Here is a 22,823-nt window from a genome sequence, read left to right as displayed (position 1 = left end):
GATGGAGTCTCTTGTGTCAGTGCTTTACAACAGCTAATATGTTTTCTTCCCAGGGAAAGCCTTCAGGACAGGACTTCCTGTTTGCATGTCCAGATGCATTTCTGTTTTATTAACTACAAGAGAGAATATACAGTAAGTGGCTGATGAAAGAACAACTGTTCAGAGCTGCTCTAACGTACAGTGAGTGCTGACAGGAACATTTTTTTCACAAATGTTTACAGAGCATGTGTTGGTCATTGGTAAAATCAAGAGTGTAGTAAAAAACACTTTGGGATGTGCTTTGTCAGGTATCACATTATCTTACTACTGATCACTGTTTTCCTATAACAGCACGCCTCGTCACGTTTGAACCCTCACTTGGAATGAACACACGTCGATCAGCTTTTTCTTTCAGTTCAGAATTTTATTCAACATCTTACCGAAATATAGACACACACACAGCATCTTGAGGAAAAGAAAACAGAATAGTGAAGATAATGGTTTTTAAAACATTCCTTTTGATGTGTTTGCTGTAACTTCTTTCCACATTTAAGGCACAGCCAACTCTTAAGTATTTCATATCATCAACAAAGAGCACCACATATACTAATCTGGTTCACAATCTTTATCAGAAGTGTCTCTCATTACTGACCCAATCAAGATGCTGGATAGGTAGTCATGAACGGTGCATCCTTTAACTGCTGAACATTTTTTCAATACAAACTAAATATCTAAAACTACTTTTAAAAAATAGCTAGGAATCAATATCTAGCAAAAATAAATAAACTGACTGTGAAAAATACTGTAAAGCAGCTTCTAACTATAAAGCTAGAACATTAAAATCAATGGCAGGAGTGTCACTTGAGATTTCATATCTTTATTAACCCCAAAATTGAAAAAAAAAAGCTCAGATGCTCTGTACTTGTTCAGACCGGTGATACTTCAGTGAAATGTTTGTTTTTTTGCTGTAACACTTAATTTAGCTCACAAATGGCTTGTTAATGAGCGTAAGGGTTAAATCTGGTGTGACTGAGACACACACTCATTTGTGCCTCAACCAGTAGATGATTTCCAAGTTTCACTGCACTTGGAAATACAGCACACAAAGTAGCCCATTTAAACAATTCGCAACAGAAATGAAACAGAATGAAAATGAATAGAATGTGTTTAACTCTCATTTTGTCATTCACCCCAAGTAGGACCAATGGGTCTCCAAATACAGACATATGGACGGTTATTAAATAGACGTTTGATTTTGAGTCACTTGAAGCACCTGCTTTTATACCCGAACAACAATTTGCATAACGTGTGTTGACAAATGCCACAAAAAACCCTATACAGTAAGCTTCTCATAGACGATGAACGTGTTACACAGTAGCTAACAGTGTGTGCAATAGAGATCAAGCGTATTCACAATAGTAGTTATGAATGGTTACTGGCTGTTGTTTTTGTAACAAAGCTAAAACACAGTGATCTCTCTGCAGCACATTTAGTAGTCTGCACAGGTCCTTTAAATAGTGCAGCTGAACCAACTAATCCCTTCTTAGATACTGAGTACTAAATGACCGAGTTGCAGTTTTGCTTTAGTGCAATTTTAATGGAATAATCATTAACAGAGTAATTTTGAATCCAAAATACTTATGGAATAAAAGTCTGCCTGCTTACATATCCTTGTACGCATAGCTTGCTTTAAATTTGTGGTACTATTTCTATTTTAGGGATACTGACATTTTTTAGTGCATAAAAGTCTATGTTTGTCCTGTCACCATTTAAGGTTTTAAAAAAGTTCAAATGTTCTAAATTCCACTGAAATCCGAACACCAACATACCTGTAATCACGAGACATCTTTCAGTGCAGTAGAGAAAGCACACAACATCAAAACATCAAATACGAACACACACAAAACGGCAATCAAGTTCTTTCTTACTTTTAAAATGGTCTACTTCTCTCAGGGTACTGTCATCACAGAGAAGATTCGGGTTCCACTGCACCGCCATTTGCTTTGGTCGCCACTTTTGAAAGATCTACCGAGTCCACCTGAAGTTCATCTTCGCTTGCTGCTTCTGGCTTGTCTGGGTCCTCTTTGCTCTCTTTCTGTGCTTTCACCTCTGGATTTATTCTCTGTTCTTCTTCCTGTACATTCTTGGGCTCTGATTCTTTCCTTGCATCATGATTCTCTAGGTCATCCTGAGAACCTTTATTGAGCTGCTCCATCTCAGTCTCCGTCGCAGCCGTCTCCATCTTGGCTGCAGGGTCAGGCTGCTGAGGAGTCTTCTTGATAAAAAGCAAGTTGCAGGTGCAAAGTACGATAGCCGAGAGGACCACCTCACAACCGGCTAGCAGGAAGACGTACATGTAGACCTTGGTGGCATCAAGCAGCCGACCTGCAATCCAAAAAATATGTTATGATTTTATCCTTAAGGAATCATGCTAGGACAGGACAGCGAATAATAATGTAAACTGACCTGCACTTGGTGGCCCCACTAGCACAGCTACAGCCTCGACCAGCAGCACCAGACCTATTGCACTGGAAAACTTCTCTGTTCCCACGATGGTCATTAGCACCTCAAACTGCAAGGCTCCCACCATGCCATATGAGATACCGAAGAAAATGCAGAAAATTACAAGTGATGTGTAGTCCTTTGACAGGGAGCCTATAATATCGGTGGTACCATTAAAGATCATAGCAAAGCTGAAGAAGTAAACACACCGTGGTCGCACCCACTTAAGTCCAGCAATAATGCCACATGTAGGCCTAGCAAAGATATCGATAAAGCCAAGAATGGTGAGCAGAAGTGCAGACTTGGTGTCTTCATTGCCCAGCTCTTTTGCATAGCTAACTACAAAGACTGGAGGCACGAAAAGTCCTAACACCATAATAGCTGCTGCTATAGTGTAGATGATGAACCCTTTGTCTTTAAAGACACTGAAGTCCAGCAACTTGTGCTTTGGTTTTGGCTTTTCCTCTACTTCTTTTGCTGCTTCCTGGTCTTCTGCACTCTTCTTTGGCGCTATTAATGGTCTCATTAGGGCTCCACATGCGCAGCAGTTAAGCAGTATGCCTCCGAGGATGAGGAAACCACCACGCCAGCCGTACTTGTACTGAAGAATTTGGCCCAGAGGAGATAAACAGCACAGTGCTACAGGACTCCCAGCTGCAGCCAGTCCATTAGCTAAGGGTCTTTTCTCATTGAAGTATCTATTCAGCATTATGAGTGAAGGTTGGAAGTTCAGGGCCAGACCCAAACCTGCAACACAGCCCACATTTCTATTAGAAGCAATTAGCTTTAGGGTGAAAACCATAGATATAACCATTGTCTGTATACACACACTATCTTATTTTGTTTATTAATTTCAAAAGGATAGAGAAAAGATTTTAAAGATTTGTAAAGAACAGCTCACCTGTGATTACTCCAGTGCTGAGATAAATCTGAACAATGCTGTTGGCAAACGATGCCAAGATCATGCCAAGCGAAGCAAAGAGGCCACCTACCATCATCACAGGGCGACATCCAAAGCGATTTACTAAAATGCTACACAGGGGGCCTGAGTGAAAATAAAAAGAATAGATCAAATCTTAATTATCCTACTAATTATGCTTTTCATTGAATTCACTTAGAACCTGTCCCAACCTGAGCCATAGAGCATTGCCAGCAGAATAGAGGAGATCCAGGCAGTGTCGCTGTAGCCCACGCCGAACTCACGAATCAGCTCCTTAAAGAAGACGCTGATAGCCTTAGGAAATGCGTAGGAGAATCCAGTGATGGTGAAGCAGCCAAAGAGCACAGCCCAGCCCCATCCTCCATCTGGGGCCTTCACCCCACTGCCTCCATCATCCACCACCACTCCTCCCATGATGTTCTGTCCAAGTCACTTGAAGCTACTACAAATGAGAAAGAAATTAGGTAGGTAAACATATCTATACAGGAATGTTTGTTTTCACTGGTTCTTATCAACTGTGATAACAGCTTTAAATAGACATACAGAGTAAATTTTGATCATGAGCAAAACTTTCCCAGTGTGGTTACCCAATAAACCCAAGAAAACTAGTGGAATGAATATTTATGATGCCAATAAAACCAAACAGGCCTTTGAGATACTTAAGGACGTACACTGGTGCTTCCCAACGCTAACAGTTCCCAACAGGCAGCATTACCTCTCTAACACACTACTCAGTATCAATGCCTACCACAACTCCTTAAACAGTTGGCCACACATCAGTGCCAAGTGCCTTTCAGCATTTAACAGGGAACATGAAGTGCTTTATATTACTGTGCTTAATGCTGCCATACTGTATGAACACACAGACACGTGATTAGCCAGCTCGGCTTATGTGAGATGTGGCTCAAAGAGGATTAGCTGTCCAGCCCTTTTTGACATGCCCCAGGAGCTGAACAACTCATTGGACCAGATCAATATATCATTAGCAAACCACTATCACTACTAATCACGGTGTTTTATTGTCCTCCTATGCGTTTTCTATTTTGGAGTTAGAACTATTTTTTTTACTGGTATTCTAGAGTTACGTGTCTGGAAAACAATTGACTTATTGTTTAGTCACGATTGTTATGTCCAAATGTCATGTGACCAAATATAAAGACATTATTTGTATTAACCGATTTGTTCAAAACTGATAATGATTAAATGTGTTAGTTTTTCTTGCACTAGTACTATATATATATATATATATATATATATATATATATATATATATATATATATATATATATATATATATATATATATATATATATATATTTTTTTTACTATAGATAAAGTCAGATATAAAGCTTACAAGGAAAACAAAGTCCATGTTTAGTGCTATGCTGTCTGGTCAAGATAACAGTGGATAATAATAGGCATCTACTTGAATTGTAGGGGCAACAATTCACAGACTATGCTGCGAAACCTGATGCTCAAGGTTTATATTTAATTCAAACAATAATATTAATACTTGTGTATTCTGTATAGTTATTGGTTCACTGTGGACTTGAATCTGAAAACAGATATAGGACAATGCTATTTCCTACACATGCCTAGTGTCCAATGGATATGGTTATATTCCTGTGTATCCCAGTGTTTCTGGAATAGGCTCCAGATCCAGCTCACTTTAAACAAGATAAAAAGAAATCAAACTTCAGTCATATAAAATAGAACTTTTCTCAGCATTATTTCAATGAACTGCCTCTATTGAATATACAACCACCTCTATGGTATCCTACTTTTTTCCCCTTGAAGGATTTTGTGTCTAGTTTTTTCATGCATAACCAACACCTGACATTCATATGTAAACAACGAGTGATGTTCCTTTGTCCCACCTGTAATTTACATATAACTGGTAAGGGGGAACTAAATGGTTGATTAGATTGTGCCTGTGCCCCAGCTGTAGTTAACATAATGGCCTGTCTGCAGAGCAATCCCCTGATCAATACACAGGATGGCCCTTCTGTCCTGTCCATTGTAAGTTCTCCAGTAGGAGGTCCTAACTGTATCATTCTATTGTTTGAAGGCCGTTTGTTACCAGATATAAAGTCTGATCACACAGACAGTACCTTTGGGTTAAGTTCCAAAAGACTGCTATGCTACACGAACATCTTCAATAAACACTTTTCCCCTAAACTTGGTGCAGATTACTTTTCTTTTACGTATTAGAAGCATTCTAGTATGGTGGCGAGCCACCCAACAACTGTTCAGCCAAATTCAAGGAAAATCTAACACCCTAGGTTAAATAAGTTAGGCAATGTCTCACCATAGTGATAATATGAACTTTTTTTCTAAAGGAACAGATTGTACATCAGGAAATGATGGAGCAACTCATCACCTATTCTATTACTAATGCTTGAGACTCTACATGCATACTACATGTAAAACATATGGCAACGGATACCAACAGTACCAACTACAGCTACATTCTGAAACTTGAATCAGGGTAAAAAAAAAAAAGTTATAAATCAAATTCTAAAAATCATCCACTCTGTAAAAATATCAGTATGCTTAATGAAGCATTTTCATATTACATAGATTTCACACAAAAAGAACTCATGCAGGTGTCTGGTTAAACAAATGTTTTGTCACAGTTTTAGTGCTTTTCCAAATAAGTCCACTATTATGCATGATCTCAGTGTGTAGAACATAATCTGTGACAAACATCCTGTAATTTGATCGACCCATGTGAAATTTCCCTTTAACACTATTCAGCAAACTCAGTTGTGCGTCAGTATATCGTTACTTAAGTACAGTTAAACTAAGAAGTTTAAGGTCACATGAAAAAGACTTGACTCCATATAACCATTTCAGTTTATGTAAATAACGTAAGTAACGTTACAAATCCAAGAAAATCTCCAATGATTAACACACATGAGCAGTGGTAAACAGGTAGTTAGCATGCATTAAGAACCTACCCAGCTGCTCCCTGGTGTCTTTCCACACGTGAGTGTAATGGTGTCTATATCTGCACCTCTTGTAGGGTTTTTGTGGGTGAAAGTTTGGCTACTTAACCCTCTCCATGCACTCAAAGTCTTCATTCATCCTAAAACTAGTCCCACAATTAGACATAAGTGACTCTGCACGGATTCATTCTGCATTACAAAAGAGACAGCTATTCTCTGGGGAGGCCGTTGTTAATAATAGTGCAGAAACCTGTGTAAAGGAGTCATTCTGTATTGAAGCAGTCAGGGATCATTCATTTTCTCTTGACTTTTAGTATATATCTTAATATATACTAATATATATATATATATATATATATATACACTAAAGATTTATTTGTAGATTTTAATTTAGATTTATTTATTTTTTGAGTCAAGTTACACTAAATGCACCGAAGATGATGAACGCTCAAGGGCACCAACTTGTACTCGAGTCCTCTTGTTTCTGAGACTGTACAATTAATTGGTAGTGTCATGATACTTTTTTTATGTATTGTCAAATTTCTGTCTTTCATGTATTTAAGAAAACAAAAACTTTTATCTTTTCTACCTACGTATTTTATTTAACAGTGAATTATGATAATAATCCTGAATTCAGTGGGGTATTTTTAATGTCCATTTGTCCAAGTAACAAGCTTGGATCCCAAAATAAACATTAAAAGCCATAGTTTTATTATTTTATATAAATAAATTAAATTCAGATGTTATATAAAACACATTTTTTAACACATATTTTATGTAGCCCTTGTATGGAATGACTGTGGGTGGACTAATAGTGTAGACTAATACATGATGCAGCCCACAGCACGTCATCGTGTACGTGACTAGATTGGGGTTCTGTTTTTTCGTCTAGTAATAAAGTTAGTTCGAGAAATGAGTAGAGAAACAGATACATCATCGGAGCTGTTAGTAACAAACTACTAGTCGAGTTTGTTCATTTCACTTCACTTAGGCAGAGGGTTACTCATCCATCTCAAATACCTACTGTCGCAAAATAGCGTATAGCTGCTTTAATCGGAATTATTAATAACATGTAAATATGATAGTAATCAGCTCATTAAGATGTTTCAAAATAAACAAATGAAATATTCGCATTTTCCATCCTTTAAAGAAACACTCAGAAATACATGGTAGCTTATATATATAATACTAATACTATTACTACTACTACTACTACTACTACTACTAATAATAATAATAATGTGCCCGGAGAGATGACTTGTGCCTCATTCATTCTAGCTAAAACGACCTGTTACGGCCGGTTAACATGGCACATGCTCGATATACACGATTTAAACGCTTGGAAATTCTTTTTAAACGCATCCACAACAGCCTACCTTATCGATTTGTTGATGATAAATCTGTCGTTGGTGTCAGAAACATCGCTGTTTCCTTGTTTCCGTGTGAGGTTCAGCGAGGATGCGCTGTGAGTCCAAGCTGCTCTTCAGGCACCTGGGTTTGGAGAATGAGGACGTGCGCGTTTGTTGCGCGTTTCATGCGCCATTCTGTGGCTACGTGCATCATCCCGCCTACACTTTTCTCAGCCCCTCCCATTCCTTCGTCCTTCACTCGCTGTTATTGTTATTTATAAGAGCACTTAAAAAAAAAACCTCCAGCACGTGAGCAAAGTGGTACTTGCATGTGCTTTACAATACAATATCGTTTTCCTGCTTTCCATCCAATGATACGCTTCTTTACGACATTTTTGTTTGTGATGTGTGTTGTCTGAACTACTAAATGGCTTATTAATGATCTGTTAATTGTTCACTGTTTCATCAAGTAGGCACCATTCGTCATTTTTGAGCTGCTATAGCTTTATGCGACAGGGAAGCGCCCAGAGCTACGTGATGTCAGGCAGGTAGAGACTAGTGATGTGTCGTTTGTGAACGATTCGGCTCGGCTCTTTGATCAGACTCTTTAAGGTGATTGTTGAGAACCGACTCGCATTTTGTACCTTTGAGTAAACGCTCATAAAAATGCTCATTTCAACGTTTGTTGTATTCATTAGTGTAAAAGTTAAGAGGTGTGTTTAAGACAAGGCCTGCTCTTAGTATATTTGAGGTGGAATCAAAATATCAAGATAAATGTAAATGAATCTTTTTAAATAAGGAGAAACAATAACAAATGTAGAGATGCTTCCTGCAGTTTCCAAGCACATTTGTTCAGTTCGAAGGCATATTAAATTGTTAACTAAAATAAAAATACGTTTTCTTAAAAGAGCCATAGGATGACAATGAGGGAAGGATGTAATAAGTGCAAATAAGATGTTAGGAGCGCAAAGAGTCGATTCTTATTTGTGAGTCAAATAAAGTGACTCACTGGAAAGAATCGGAATAATAACCGCTTGTAGAGACGGTTTTCAGTTTCCTCTTTCGTCATCAGTCTTTTGTTTTGGGGTTTTTTTTGTTTACAGCATGGACATCAGTCTGAAACGCCGGAAAATTAATATTTGAGTCATGTTGGGTGAACTGGCGATAAACCTGGGCTATTATAATCAGTCGGATTTTAATCAGAGACGCACCAATGAGTTTAAATGCATTTCCATTTCATTTTCAAGAATAACAGGAAATCTAATTAGAATTGTAGAACTTTTTTAAAGACTGCACAAATATTCACACAACTTTAAATATCATACTTAACAGGACTCTTTAATATGTATTATCATCTAAAAACAAATAAGACTTATTCTCGGTTGAACAAACGCGGAACATTTCATCTCGAGTAAAAGTTTCGCCCGGAATCTTTCAGCGGCCCGCTTTGGTCCTTGGGAACCAAGCTGCTGGAGTATACACACAAGGCTGTTGTAGCATAAATGGTAATTGTGTTTTTTATACAGTTATCTTTAACAATATTTGTGTATATTCTTGTGTACAATATACAATACACTATATATATAATACTATACAATATATTGTCTCAGTGTATCTAACACGCGCTTTTGTGTAATGTAAAGCTTTTCTAGACTCAAATAGTTCTTTAGCTAACATTAACTATGAGTAATTAAAATCGTGTTGTATTATTAGTAACATATTTATCTACATAGCTTATTGCCATAAACCAAACCAGCTGAATAAGCTATTTTTGTGTGAGCTTTTACAAAATGTCAAAATTGAACAGTCATATTTTGTAATAAATCATTTTAAATTCACATAAACAGCATTTTAATTGTTGCGTTAACTCATTTATCAATGGGTTTGCTGAATAGACGGATCAGTTATTGTTGTCCTATGGCACATTCCATGAGACCCTGATGACTCTTTGTGGAAAAAAAGGAACAGCTTTGATATTGAAGGTATTAATTTTGAGTCTTATTACATTTACGGCATTTGGCAGACGCTCAAATATCCAGAGCGACTTATATTTACCTCATTTAAACAGCTGAGCAATTGAGGCTTGATTTCCCTGGGATTTGAACTCATGACCTTCTGATGAGTAGTCAAACACCTTAACCGCTAAGCTCCCACTCTTGTACGCTATGTGATTAAATAATTAATATTATTATTTTTTTTAATGGAATTCATATGAAATTGCATTGGAAAATATTAAAAAGTACTTTACTACGAAACACCACCTGCACTAATAAGAAATGTTTACAGCACACTTGTCTTGCATCTTCGTGCAGCAGGATATACTGTATTTCCCAGCTTAGTAACATTATTCCTAACGCTGTCGAATCGCCAGTAGCTTCCAAGATGAATGGGTCTGTCATGTGTATTCTTCATACTTTATCCAAACTAATTCAATCTGTGCTTATGGATTTAAGTTGATATAACGCTTCCATATTCCTTCTTGATGCAAGCAGTGTGTAAAATCGATCGATGAACGGCTCAGTATCATAGTATAATAAGTTCCTGTTGAAATGCAAAAAAAAAAAATTGAACATCAAATTTAGAATTCTAATTAGAAATATTTGGTTTCAAAAAGATCATTTCTTTTGTTCATCTGTTCGAGCTTGATTTAAAATCCTAATCAGTTTTGCTTTGCCCTGAATGTCATAGCACTTAAACATGTTTAAACATACTTAAACATTTCAAAACACTTAAACATATCCAAAGTAATGACTGGTACTTATTATTGTGCATACAAAAAGTGTGTCTATAAGCTGTATGATCTAAACTGTCTGTAGATATGTAATTGTTAACAAATTGTGCACAGGAACCAATTGTTTTTGAATTAGTGCTTTTTAATGAGTGGTATGTGTTATTTATTCATTGTTGATTGCATCACTTCACAAAGCTCATGTATTTGCAGATTTGTTTAATCAATGAAGACAGGCTATGTTCTATAATTAGCCTTCAAAAGCCATGCAGGACAGTGCAGATCTTGAGGCCCAACTAGCCTCTAAGGAGAGGGAATGGAAAGAGCTTCAGGCCTTGCGTATTCAACATCTGGAGACTGCACTGTCTGAGGCCACCAGTGAGCTTTCCACCCAGAGAGAACGCTTCCTTCGTTTGCGGGATGATTTTCAGTATAACTTGCGTGTGCTGGAGGAGCGGGACCGAGAACTGGAGCGCTACGATGCGATGGCTGTCCATGTCCATACGGAAGAGAGTGTCCGGCAAGCAGAGCTCAGTGAGCTGAGGATCCAGCTAGCCAAACTGCAGGATGCCCTGGGAGAGGCAAATAGGCAAAAAGAAGATTTGCAGGCTCAGTATCAGAAAAGAGGCGTAGAGCACCGGCTACAGCTGGAGAGAGTGTACAGGTAAACAAGAGCAATTTTGCTAACATCTATGGAGTGCTATTAATGCATTGAATAGTAATTGAAATTTGCACAAATTGTATGTCAGGGATATTACACAGAAAATCCCCACGTCAGTAGCACTTTTCTTTTGCAGTGTGAAGGAGGATGAGATTCAGACACTCAGAGAGGAGAATGAAACTCTGAGATGGGATCTCCAACGACGAATCCAGGCATCAGATGGGGAGCTGGCACTGCAAAAACAGGTACCACAGACCCAGTCCAACCTGTCAGATGATATACAAGTAGGATTTACTGTGTCCAGTGTGTTTGAATCATTTGCACATCAAACAGAGCTTTTGATTTAAGAAAATAAATAATGAAGCTTATACATGTTGCATTTAGTTTAAATTTAGCCCTCCATAAATCTGCATGGAATTTAAAACCTACATGTCTGACAGATTTTAACCCTAGGGAATTCTCACGTCGCACTGTAAAATGAGTAGCTGATGGGGGACTAGACGTTGGATAATTTTGTTGAGCAAAATGCCATACCCCTTGTTGTTCATACCAAAAATAGATGTTGCGTTATTCATTTCAATGCAATCACCTTTGACTTTTGCTTGTTGAGCTGAGATCAGCTGAGATATGCTCAGCAGCTGCTTTTTTAATATGTTAGTAGTGTTTGTTTCCACAGTAGTTCATTTACTTGCTGGGGGACTGATGAACTTTTTAAAAATATAAACCTGTCCTCGGTGCACTTTACACTTTAATGTGTGTGTTTGGCTACCTGATGAATGTTGGTAATGTATTGTGTGTTTAAAAGCACTTCACAATGTGTCGGTTTGTATAATTTGTATAATTGAATACTTAATTCATTTGAATACTTAAACCCTTGGTATGTACTGTAAGCTTCTAATATATTTCAGTTGACTGTGTTAGCCATATAACATAGGGAAATAATGATAAATTTGAGATTATATCAGATATATTGTATTTGCTCTTGACGTGTTGGAGAAGAAGTATTAAGCTGTGCATGTACATGACAGCTCGTTTCCTTTTGTAACTGATGGCAGGAAATGTTGGCAGACTTCGACAGCGAGATGCGGAAACGGGAACACGAGTTCAACATGAAACTGGATGATATGCGTAACGTTGTGCTGTCTCACGAGCTCAAGGTGAAATCTAATGAAATATGTATCACAAGCCAAAACGGTCTAAAACCTTGTTTTCCGTGAGTTTTATATGCTTAGATAGCTGCAAGTGCTGGTTTAATTAACAGGTACAGCTTCTGAATAAAGAGGTGGATCTCCATGCCAAAGGCCACGACGAGGCTATTGAGGCACTGCAGTTGTCTGAGCAACTCTGTCAACAAGCACAGAAAGAAATCCTGAACAGAGACTGGGATCTCAAGACCACATCTGCAGTCAAAGACTCAAGGTGCTTATGTCATCCATGCAACAAATCTCTATTATTTCTCATTGAATTTATTCTCACCGAAATCGTGTGTCATTCTTTTAGGATAAAGGAGCTCGAGGAAAAAGTGACCCAAATGAAGGCTAAAGATAAAAAAGAAGAAGAAGTCAGCAACAGAAAGTAATCAAGGATAAATATTCTAATGCATGAAATGAATGAACACAACCCCTCTAAAAAAAAAAAAAAAAATCAACAGTCTTGCAGAGGTTGTGAACTTTACTGAGATAAATGCACTATAAATAACGTGTGCTCTTCAGACCAGAGTTGTTTGGATGATGTGAAGTGATTTGAGCTATGTTGCTGCTCATTCCAGGCATGCAGAGTTGGAACGTGCGGCTCGGGAGAAAGAAACCGCTCTGGAGACCATGAAGGAGATGCATGTATCTGAACTGCATGAGGAGAAAAAGAAAGCCATACAGCTTCAGATGCAGCTAGACAGCCTGATCCTGGAGCAGGAGAAGAGAGAGAAAAGACATGCAGATAATATGTCACAAAAAGAGCAGCAGATCCAGGAGTAAAACAAACAAACACACATGCACACACAATTATTATTTCTGCTTGTATGAAAAGATACGGCCCAGTAGTGATGCAAATCACAGTATTTATACAAATCACCGAGCTTGGTATTACCATCAGGAAGATCATATTTCCACTATAATGTAATTATTACTACTTGTAATTATCCCTATAAGAAGGTAAAACTGTTATTTGGTTGAATGTATAAAGCTACGGCCCCATCACTATTAACAGTTAACTATTGTCCATTGTTTTTCCTTTCAGTCAGATCCTTTTGGAGTTGCACTTGCAGCAGTAACATGAAAGTGAATTATTAATCTGTCACATTATCATAAGAATAAATCTCTTGTTGTCCAAAAGGCTCCGTGCACAGCTGGAGAAGACGCAGGCCAGTTGGGATGCTTACGTCACCCAGGTCTCTAAAGAAACAGTTGCCAAGGACACAGAGCTTCTGTCTGCAGGGGACAGAGAGGCCAAAATCAGAGCAGAGCTGCAGAAATATAAAGAGGACTCTGAGAGGTCGGTGCTTATCAATAATCACACTGTTAAGTGTTGACTTTAAACCTCTTGGTGGGTTACTGCATATTGGTGTTATACTGTACGTACAGTAAGCGGGGCATAGGTAAATGATTATTAATTGTTTTTTTTAATTAATTTTTAATTAATTAAAAATGATTATTATTAGTAAATTATTATTGCATTATTCTTGGGTATATTCCAATCCAAATATGTGCTAATACGCTACAGTAACAATGTTTCAGGGTTTCCGTAGATTCCGTACATGCAAGGTGTATATTAGTTTTCCTTTAAAAGAAATGAGAAAAGTTCATAAATTGTTGTCAGCATTCAAGTGTAAGGATGGGCTATTAATCCACTTATTTATTGAATATATTGAGGTATTTTCTACCTAACTGGCATATACTGTAGCTAATAAAAAAAATAATAATACGGTTGATGAAGTGCAGGTCATTATCATCTTCCAGACGATTCAGTTTCTTGAAATTCATTTGTTTAACAATAAATTTGTTTGTTTGTTTATTATTTATTTATTTATTTATTTATTTATTTTGTACAAATTGTCTCTGATGCAAATGAGATCAAGGCTGACACAGCTGCAAATCTTATATGCAAGACTTAATACAAAAGCTTTTTGATTCCACACACAACTCGAAATCTGAACTTTCTCGTATCCTTAGTGATGTTTTTTTGTAAATGTGGTATTTATTTAATTGAAAAATAAAAATCCTTTAAACTAATATTATTATTAAAATAATAATTGCTTTTGGAAAGGTGTGTCAGTCAGGAAAGGGTTGTAAGACGTTAACTTTAATGTCATGGATGTCAGAAGTCATTATAAGATCACCTTTAAGAAGCAACAGGTGTGATGCATGTTTACAGGTTATGGAAAAAGGTCTTGAAGAAGTCATGGAAAAGCACTGTGTGATTTAATATAGCGTATATTGAGTGATTAAAGGTATTTTGAATTGTATTTGCTGTGAATAAAGCATACAGATATAATCCCTGTGTGATGGACTCAGGCATAAGCAGCAGTTGGCCAGTGCCATTCAGAGGGAACAGGCTCTGGAGCAGAAGTGTGTCCAGTTGGAGCTGGACTGGGAGCGACGCTGTGAGGAAGTACGTGCTGAACACTACCTCAAGAGTGAGGAGCTTATCCATGGACTGACACAGTCCAGAGACAAGGTGAGCTAACTCGCACTTAAATATCATACCAGAGGTGAAAGAGGCATGAGAGGTCATTGAGCTTGACCAGTTACATACAAAGATAATTACAGGTCACAAAAAGAATAATGAATAATATGTGACTGATTTTATGATGGTATTAATGATTTCAACTGTATGTCATCAGGTAAATGCTGAATTGAAGGAGAAGGAGCGAGAGCTGCAGGAAATAGTTGCTTTGCTAAAGAGCGTTACCATAGAGAGAGACGAGGCTCTGCATGGGTTTACCTCAAAAACAGCTTCTCAGGTTAGACCACAAAATGCCATTCAATGTATGTATGTATATATATATATATATATATATATATATATATATATATATATATATATATATATATATATATATATATATATATATAGTCCTACAACTGATTTCCATTCATTCAGTAAAACCTCACTTCATTCTCACAGAAGTAAATCTTTCATCACTAGTATACATTACTCCATCCAACCACAGGATGGGTGAGATAACTATTCAGGGAGATGCTGGCACATTTATCAGAGGTCACCTAGTCATGCATCATCTCTCTCACTTGCTTTGTAGGTTATTTATCATGTAACATTTAAAGACCTTTAAATAGGATGTCAGCAAGGGATGCTGTGACAGTGTCAGTATGCTACACTCAAAGTTCAAGGTGCCTCTTGTGGGAGTACATTAGGAAAGGCTAAATTGATAACGCACATGTCGGTTTATTTTGAACAGCTGAATCTGACAGGCTTCACCTGTGACTGAAATACATTTGTTGCACATATTATTCAGAATACACAGATACATATTTCCTTAGTGTGACCCAGTCATGACCTGAATGGGATCTGGTTGTGCTGCGGTGCACTTTAGTATTGTGTATAACATTACACAGTTCCCTGCCAATGCGTGTCCTTTTTAATATTTTTTAGATTTTAAGATTTTTATTTAAAAATATATATGTGTATATATAGAGATATATATTGGTTTAAAATATATCCTGCCAACAGAATGAATAGAAAAGGGCTGAAATTGTCATCAAGAGAGTATTACAATGTAAAGCTGAAAAAGTATAGCACGATGATCATAAAGAGATTACGTGTCTCCCTCTAGTGGCTGATAAGCACTTAACATCCTGAAACTGAATTTTACATCACGTACTGGTGAATATTTTGTCTTCAAAAGAGTTTGTTTGAATCACTTTATTTCTATTAAGCTTTTTATTTATTAGCATTTTTATTTTTTGAAACAAATTTTCTGTCAGTGTTTGTCATAACTGTATGTTGTTGTATAGCATGGATGGATTCCCGTTCTCGGAGGGTGAATGAACGTTTCCTCTGCAGCAAATGTATTTATCTGTAAAGCAGCTGAATCATGTCCTATCTCAGCTGACAGACAACCTTTCTTTACCAGGTTTAGTTTAACCGTTCTTGGCACCCAGTGAGGCCCCTTTAATGAAACTACAATTGTCCTCCATTTACTGTAATAAAGGTTATTATAGAGAATTGAAGAATATAGTTTTTTAATGTTTTTAAATGTAGCACTTATGCTCCAGTCCAAAAGATTTCAAGCTCAGAACAACAAAGATATGACCACCTTTTCACTTAACAGCAGGTTAACCAAACCATTCTATTTGTAGCAGGTTAGCTCTACCCATTCACATCATTCCTTGAACCAAAGTCAGTTAACATTCTCTGTTTTTTTATTAATTGCTTTAACCTGGAACTAGCAATTGTCATAATCTATTTTTCATATTTTTCTGCATGTGCTACACAAGCAAGCTGGGTTGTGCCTTGTTTCACAATCAGCAATTGGGAAATCATATAAAAGTTAACTACAGATCTGAGGGAAAAGGATTAAGAGCAACAACAATATATTATGTGGAACATTTTACGTATAGACAGCTTTTAGCTGCGACAGGCTGGTTGATCAAAATAGAACTTTAATCTATTTGCACCAGGAGCAGTATGTATGAGCCTAGACATTTAATCACCTGTGAAGTCCACTTTGGTTTGCCACACTGTTGATTATACAGTAATGTTTCTTTTTTAACTTAGGGAGCTGGAATCGAAAGTAGCAGCTTTCCTTCAGAGGAGATCCGTCGGCTTCAGCAGCAGAACAGCAGCCTACGGGAGGTGGTAACTGAGATGAGGAGACAGATGGAGACTCTCAGCACAGAAGTGCCTTTAACTCAGAACTCCATGACAGTTCAGAACAGTGACCCTATACCCTCCTCTACTGCTGGTACTTACTATAGAACTTTTATTTATGGCTTTGCTTCTTGACCTGCACATTTTTGTAATTACATTTTCCAAGGGCTGTGATACAACAGGTCAATGTCAACCAGGATACTTACTACTGTAACATTCTCTTTATTCTGGTAGTCTAGCCTGACTACCAATTTTCATGTCTCTGTGAATTGTAATATGTTTCTAATTGGTTTGCTTTGTCATTTTGTTGCAAGAATATAACCAGCAGATCCTGGGATGAGCATTTGAACAGCAAAAGAGATGCTTGCTTTGCTTATTTCTAAGTTAATATGTCACGGCAGGAACTACAGAATACAACCAGGCACTGGAAATGGAACTACAAAACCTGAAGGCTAAATGTAGAGGTCTTGAAGATCAGTTAGAAGAAGCCTCTAAGACAACTATTCGCAATCCCACTTCTACAGATGTGCTTCCTGTTTCCCCTGATAATGCGTACCTTCAAAACCACATCAGATCCCTTAACGAAACTATAGGTATATTTTCCATTAAGATTATTGTATTTATGTGTATGTGAAATCATCTGAGAGCAATGCTGAGCAAGGCTTTTTTTTTTTTTGGCAGGTGGGCTGCGAGCTGACAAAGTAGCCAGTGCTGCTACACTAAAGAAACAGGAAGTGAGGCTTGCCCATTTGGAATCACTGGTGAATCAACTCACACAGCAGGTACTATAACCAGCCTATACCTTTCACTCAGTTTGGACTATATGTTTTTTTCTAAATGACAATCCCCTTACTAAGTGGAAAGAACTGTATTTTGTTTGGTCATATGTCATGTTCTAGTGTCACTCCAAACAACTTGAGAATGAAGCATTACGGATAGATCTGGCGAATCAAAAAAGAGATGCAGCAACTGAAGAGGCAAGCTTGAAGCAAAGGTTGACTGCTGCAGAGATGCAGCTAGAGGAGGTGAAGAGAGAGGCAGAGGAGTACCAAAAAGGCAGCGTTCTTCATAATCTGGAAACAGTTGCATTAGGCAATCAGGTGGGAATGATTTACACTACTGGGCATGTTAACAGAAGCTCCGAATCCTTAGAAATATCGATGGAAGAAATGAATTAAATGCAATGTCTCTGTGAAGGTCTCTGCACTGAAACTGGACATTGCAAGCAGGAGAGAGCCCATCATACTGACTCAGGTAAAGCGTTCATAATTTAACTTGCTTATGAAGCTCTCGTATGAGAAGAAATAAGTTTTGATTTCCTTGGAGGATAGAAACAAATTGTCACTGGAATAAATTACTTGTGAATTGTCATTTTAGTAAATTTTTATAATATGCATTGTTATGTCTGGGTTGCATATTAAAATCCCACTCTTTTTCTAGAGCGAGATGGTGAAGCAGCTTCAGGAGGAGAATATCAGTCTGAGGCAGCAGCTGCTGTTACATAATACTGGCACAGGAAGTAAGCCTAGCAATTCCCTTCTGCTCCAAACCAAGCTCAAACAGGCAGCTCGTTTAATATCTCGCCTCAGCCAGGACAAACAGCAGCTCATTGAGATGGGCAACAGACTCCGAGCTCAGCTGATAGAGTCAGGGATTGATGGTACGTTTTGTGTGAAATATGTACACCAAGTTTTTAATAATATGTAACAGTTATACAGGTTAACATATGTATAACAGGTAAAGTCATATATGAAGTCCAGCAGATGCTTCTTGTGGCAGGGATGTTTGGGTTAACTAATACTGTCCCATTTGTTCAGTTTTCTTCTACCACACTGAGCGAAACCCTTTTTTAATGATGGATTATACAAATACTCATGCAAAGCCAACCACTGTCATTCCTCACTGTCAATCCTCAGTTGTCTTTATTTAAATACCTCACAATAATCCCTATACCCTCTTTTACCATAACATACAGGTTAACAATAATAATAACCCACATGTAATTAATCTTTTACCATTAGACTTTAATCCAATAATGTTTTATTTACTTTAAATTCAAAAGTAAGATTGCGATACAATATGTTTATTGTTCATAATTCTTTTTTTTCTGTCAGATTTGCAACATTCTGCATCAAGATCCAAACCTAGCCTTTGTGAGAAAGAACACTCTAAAGATGAGACTGATGCCCAGCCGCATAATCGTTTTTATGCCTTGGAACAACTTCAGTACAAGCTTACTACTCAGGTGCTCCAGACAGCAGGACACTAAGCTAAGCTAAATAACCTTTAGTTAAAAAAAAACATTGTTCTTGTAAGCTTACTGTGCAAGAAGAGCATATTTCATGTCTAGGACTAAGATTTAGTCATATTTCTTATGCAATGCTGTTATCAGTGAGGCCACTAGAGAGTGCCAGAAAAGAGGTGAATGAACTCTTTTATCAGATAGGTTATTGCAAATGTTTCAGTCTGTTGCAATCCAGTAAATAAACTCTTGGTTATGTTTTATTTTCCTACCATCCAGGAACTGCAATTTGCCCAGAGAGATCTGAATAACAGAAATCCCATTATAGTTTATCCTCTCTCTGGGAGTGGGAGTGGGGCCAGTGATGCCAACCCGTGGGAACAGCCAACAAGAGTTATAGTCCAGGTAGCTAAAGATGCTTATTTTCACTGTCTTACAAAGCTGTTGTCTTTCACCTGAGGCTTTTCCTGGCTGAACATTTTTTCTTTTTCTCTCTTCTAGCGTTCAGTCCGTAAAGAAAACATTCCCCCTGATCACTCTCATTCCAAGAGCCCAGTGCAGCATCAGGCCGGCTCTTCCCAAACCCTGCCGTCCTCCATGTGTACTGATGAATCTCTACAGGATGTGTGGAAGATGCTGGATCATGGCTTAAGTCCTACAGTGCTCACTTCGAGTAACAGTGAGGACCAAGGTGAATGTCTGTACTTAGCCTGTTAGTAATTATATACACTCCCTTCTGAAACTCATGAAACGGAAAAGCAGATTATTTTGTCTTTGCTATAATCTGCAGACATTTTGAAAAGATGAGTATGAGACAGTTGATCAGAAGTTCAGCGTCCCTTTCCATCTAGATGTGTTAACTTAAAACATGACACCCTTGGTGACCGACCACCAAAATTTTATGTGAGCAAAAGTATTGGCCTTATTGTGAATAGCAATCACTGCCTTAAGATGATGACCCACTGACCTCACCAAACTCTTGCATTCTTCTTTTTTAACTTGTATTTTAGCTTGTTTTAGGGGCTAGAGTTGACATTCAGAGCTTTTAATAGTTAAACAAAAACAAAAGAATTAGCTTTTTAATTCCAATATTTTTGCATTGGATGATAAATCAGTATGACTTGTCTATGACGATCTATGACCATTCACACCCATATTGTATAGATTTAGTCCCCATCATTATATTAACCCATTTAATTAGGCTGACAGAATGTTTTTTCCTGATTTCTTGATTCAGGATGTGTTTGATAGAGACATATGTGCTAGATGACTAAATGCATCAAGTAGCAGCAGTCAAAAAAATCAGAGGGGTCTATTCATATGGTACTAAAATTATAAGAGCATGAAAGGGTTCGCAGGAACATCAAGTAATTTGGTCTGTACATTTCTCACAGGATACGGGAGAAAACGGTGAAGGTATGTTTTCCCCTTGTGTAGTTAGGAATAAAGGAAATTAATCATTCTTTTAATTTAAGGGTTGAGTCTATGTTAAATAACTAGTGAAGCAAAGCAATGAATAAACTCAAGAACAAATTTGCATCATTCAGTGTATCTAGGCAAATCTCCAGAATTTTGTGAAACAAGAAATCATACTGTCCCAACCTCAAGGACAACTGACCAAGCTTACCCAATCTGTGGCATTGCACTCAACAGACAGCAGCTCACCTTATTCTTCAGAACATCATGCCATTGAATTACCAATGAATTACCAATAACAAACATTGACTTTCCTCCAACAGAAATATTTCTGCAACTTAAAACCATGAGTTTTAGCATATCTTTATTCTTTATTTGTGTTACCTATGAACGTCTGTTCCCTTTATTACAACACATTGTCATTATCAGTTTTATGACTGTACAGAGTGATCAGAGGCTTTATGCTGACTTGGCACTGAGGTAGTCTGGGTGCACACAGGTGTGCTGACACTACAGATCGCCTGTATATCTAGGATTCACCCCAACAGTCCCTGCAATAAGCCAGGAGCTCAGGCAAATCTGCATCTAGGCAGCTATGTCACCAAAATGTGCCAACATTTCACCCTGTCAACTTTTATGTTTCATAGATCTAAGTGGTTCAATTCAAGCACACTTCTCAGTACCCTTCTGAATCTTTAATCAACATCATATTTAAAAAATATGAAAATCCTAAAAGAGATTCCAGTACGATAACTTTACATGCAGGGTTGAACAGCACACCATTATATGTGACCTTATGTGTTGATGCCCCTGCATGGGCTTCCTTTGAATAATTTACAGATACTGTTCCTGTGTCAGCCAGAGCAGAGGAAAATAGAAATACACCACATCCCGGATTACCAGTTCAAGTTCAGGGCTTGAAAGCAGTGATCCAGGAGAGAAACAAACAAGCCAGAGCTACATCTGAACCTGGTAAAAAGGCAAAGCCTGCTGGAAAGGCAGTCAAGATCCGAAATTACAACAATAAAGACTGAAACTATGCAGGAACAAAATGTGCCAACCGAGCAAGATCTTTAAACTGTTTAACAAGCATGAATCTTGTGTTTGTTACCTTTACTGAACTCTAAACTCTGTGGGTTCCTTGTAAAATGTACCTTGTAAATGACTTGTCAGCTCTGTCACTGAAAATAAAAAATGTTTTTGTAATAATAAAATACTTTTATACTCAATCACTCAATACTGTGGTTGTATTCTACCTGCAAAGTATACACCTACTTATGCATATAGTTTCTTACACTAACATATATTGAACTTTATATCATTTCACTTAGCAGTAAGTATGTATGCTGTTTGTCATCACCTGTCTATCCTGTCTGAATTAAAGTCAAGAAGCTTTTATTGTCATTTCAATCATATATAGCTGTTGCAGTACACAGTGAAATGAGACAATGTTTCTCCAGGACCATGGTGTCACACAAAACAAAGACAGATCTTAGGACTTAGTAATGTGGTATGTGGTAGCTCAGTGGTTAAGGTGTTTGACTACTGATCGGAAGATCATTGGTTCGAATCCCAGGTCCACCAAGTTGCCACTGCAACAAGTTGCCCTGAGCAAGGCCCTTAACCCTTAATTGCTCTCTAGCCACATAAAGTGCATCTGTGCAACCTGGTGCAAATGGTGCAGGACAAGACAAGACAGACAAGACAGTGCGGGACAAAAGACAGTGCTAACAAATAATTACAAGACAATACACAAGAGACAATAGACAGAAACGGCACCAACCAGCGTAAATACTGTATGTTCAACAGTATTGCATGTGTAGAAATACTGGAATGAACACAGTATGGCAGCAACTGTTGTGCAAAACAGCAATCAATCAACTGAAATGTCAGACATAATGTGCAAACAGCAAAAAAAGTGCAAAAACAGCATGTAAACAGAATCGATGGATATATTTTGGAAGTGTGTGTATTTAACGTATGTCTGTGCAGTCCATACAGTTGATGTGCATGTGAGTGTTGTGCTCAGTACAGTTCAGTTATTAAGGAGTCTGATGGCTTGTGGAAAGAATCTGTTACATAGTCTGGTCGTGAGGGCTCGAATGCTTCGGTACCTTTTTCCTGACGGCAGTAGGGTGAAGAGTGTGTGTGAGGGGTGTGTGGGGTCATCCATAATGCTGTTGGCTTTGCGGATGCAGCGTGTGGTGTAAGTGTCCATGATAGAGGGAAGAG

General features: G+C 37.8%; 2 protein-coding genes across 5 annotated transcripts; one reads left to right on the top strand and one right to left on the bottom strand.

Annotated features, from left to right (window-relative positions):
- Positions 1-377: 377 nt before the first annotated feature.
- On the bottom strand, positions 378-7,956 carry slc16a3b (solute carrier family 16 member 3b). Its single transcript, XM_060897343.1, has 5 exons — positions 7,746-7,956; positions 3,613-3,863; positions 3,383-3,526; positions 2,446-3,228; positions 378-2,364 (listed from the first exon to the last, which is right to left on the bottom strand). The coding sequence occupies exons 2-5, from the start codon at positions 3,833-3,835 to the stop codon at positions 1,943-1,945; spliced, it is 1,572 nt and encodes a 523-aa protein (XP_060753326.1). The 5' UTR covers positions 3,836-3,863; positions 7,746-7,956; the 3' UTR covers positions 378-1,942.
- Positions 7,957-8,244: 288 nt separating this feature from the next.
- ccdc57 (coiled-coil domain containing 57) lies at positions 8,245-21,820 on the top strand. Of its 4 annotated transcripts, XM_060897314.1 has the most exons (21): positions 8,823-9,223; positions 9,614-9,700; positions 10,660-11,110; positions 11,244-11,352; positions 12,163-12,264; positions 12,369-12,526; positions 12,608-12,682; positions 12,876-13,076; positions 13,439-13,597; positions 14,617-14,779; positions 14,946-15,065; positions 16,841-17,027; positions 17,335-17,526; positions 17,615-17,715; positions 17,833-18,033; positions 18,131-18,187; positions 18,374-18,593; positions 19,048-19,178; positions 19,455-19,580; positions 19,677-19,866; positions 21,432-21,820. In XM_060897314.1, the coding sequence occupies exons 3-21, from the start codon at positions 10,713-10,715 to the stop codon at positions 21,623-21,625; spliced, it is 3,084 nt and encodes a 1,027-aa protein (XP_060753297.1). In that variant the 5' UTR covers positions 8,823-9,223; positions 9,614-9,700; positions 10,660-10,712; the 3' UTR covers positions 21,626-21,820. The 4 variants fall into 4 exon arrangements, with proteins under 4 accessions (XP_060753314.1, XP_060753297.1, XP_060753290.1 ...); XM_060897331.1 differs by lacking the exons at positions 8,823-9,223; positions 9,614-9,700 and adding an exon at positions 8,245-8,266; XM_060897307.1 differs by lacking the exon at positions 9,614-9,700.
- Positions 21,821-22,823: the final 1,003 nt, after the last annotated feature.

This window comes from Tachysurus vachellii, chromosome 2, assembly GCF_030014155.1.
Source record: "Tachysurus vachellii isolate PV-2020 chromosome 2, HZAU_Pvac_v1, whole genome shotgun sequence".
NCBI lineage: Eukaryota > Metazoa > Chordata > Actinopteri > Siluriformes > Bagridae > Tachysurus > Tachysurus vachellii.
This window is presented reverse-complemented; position numbering and strand designations above follow the sequence as displayed.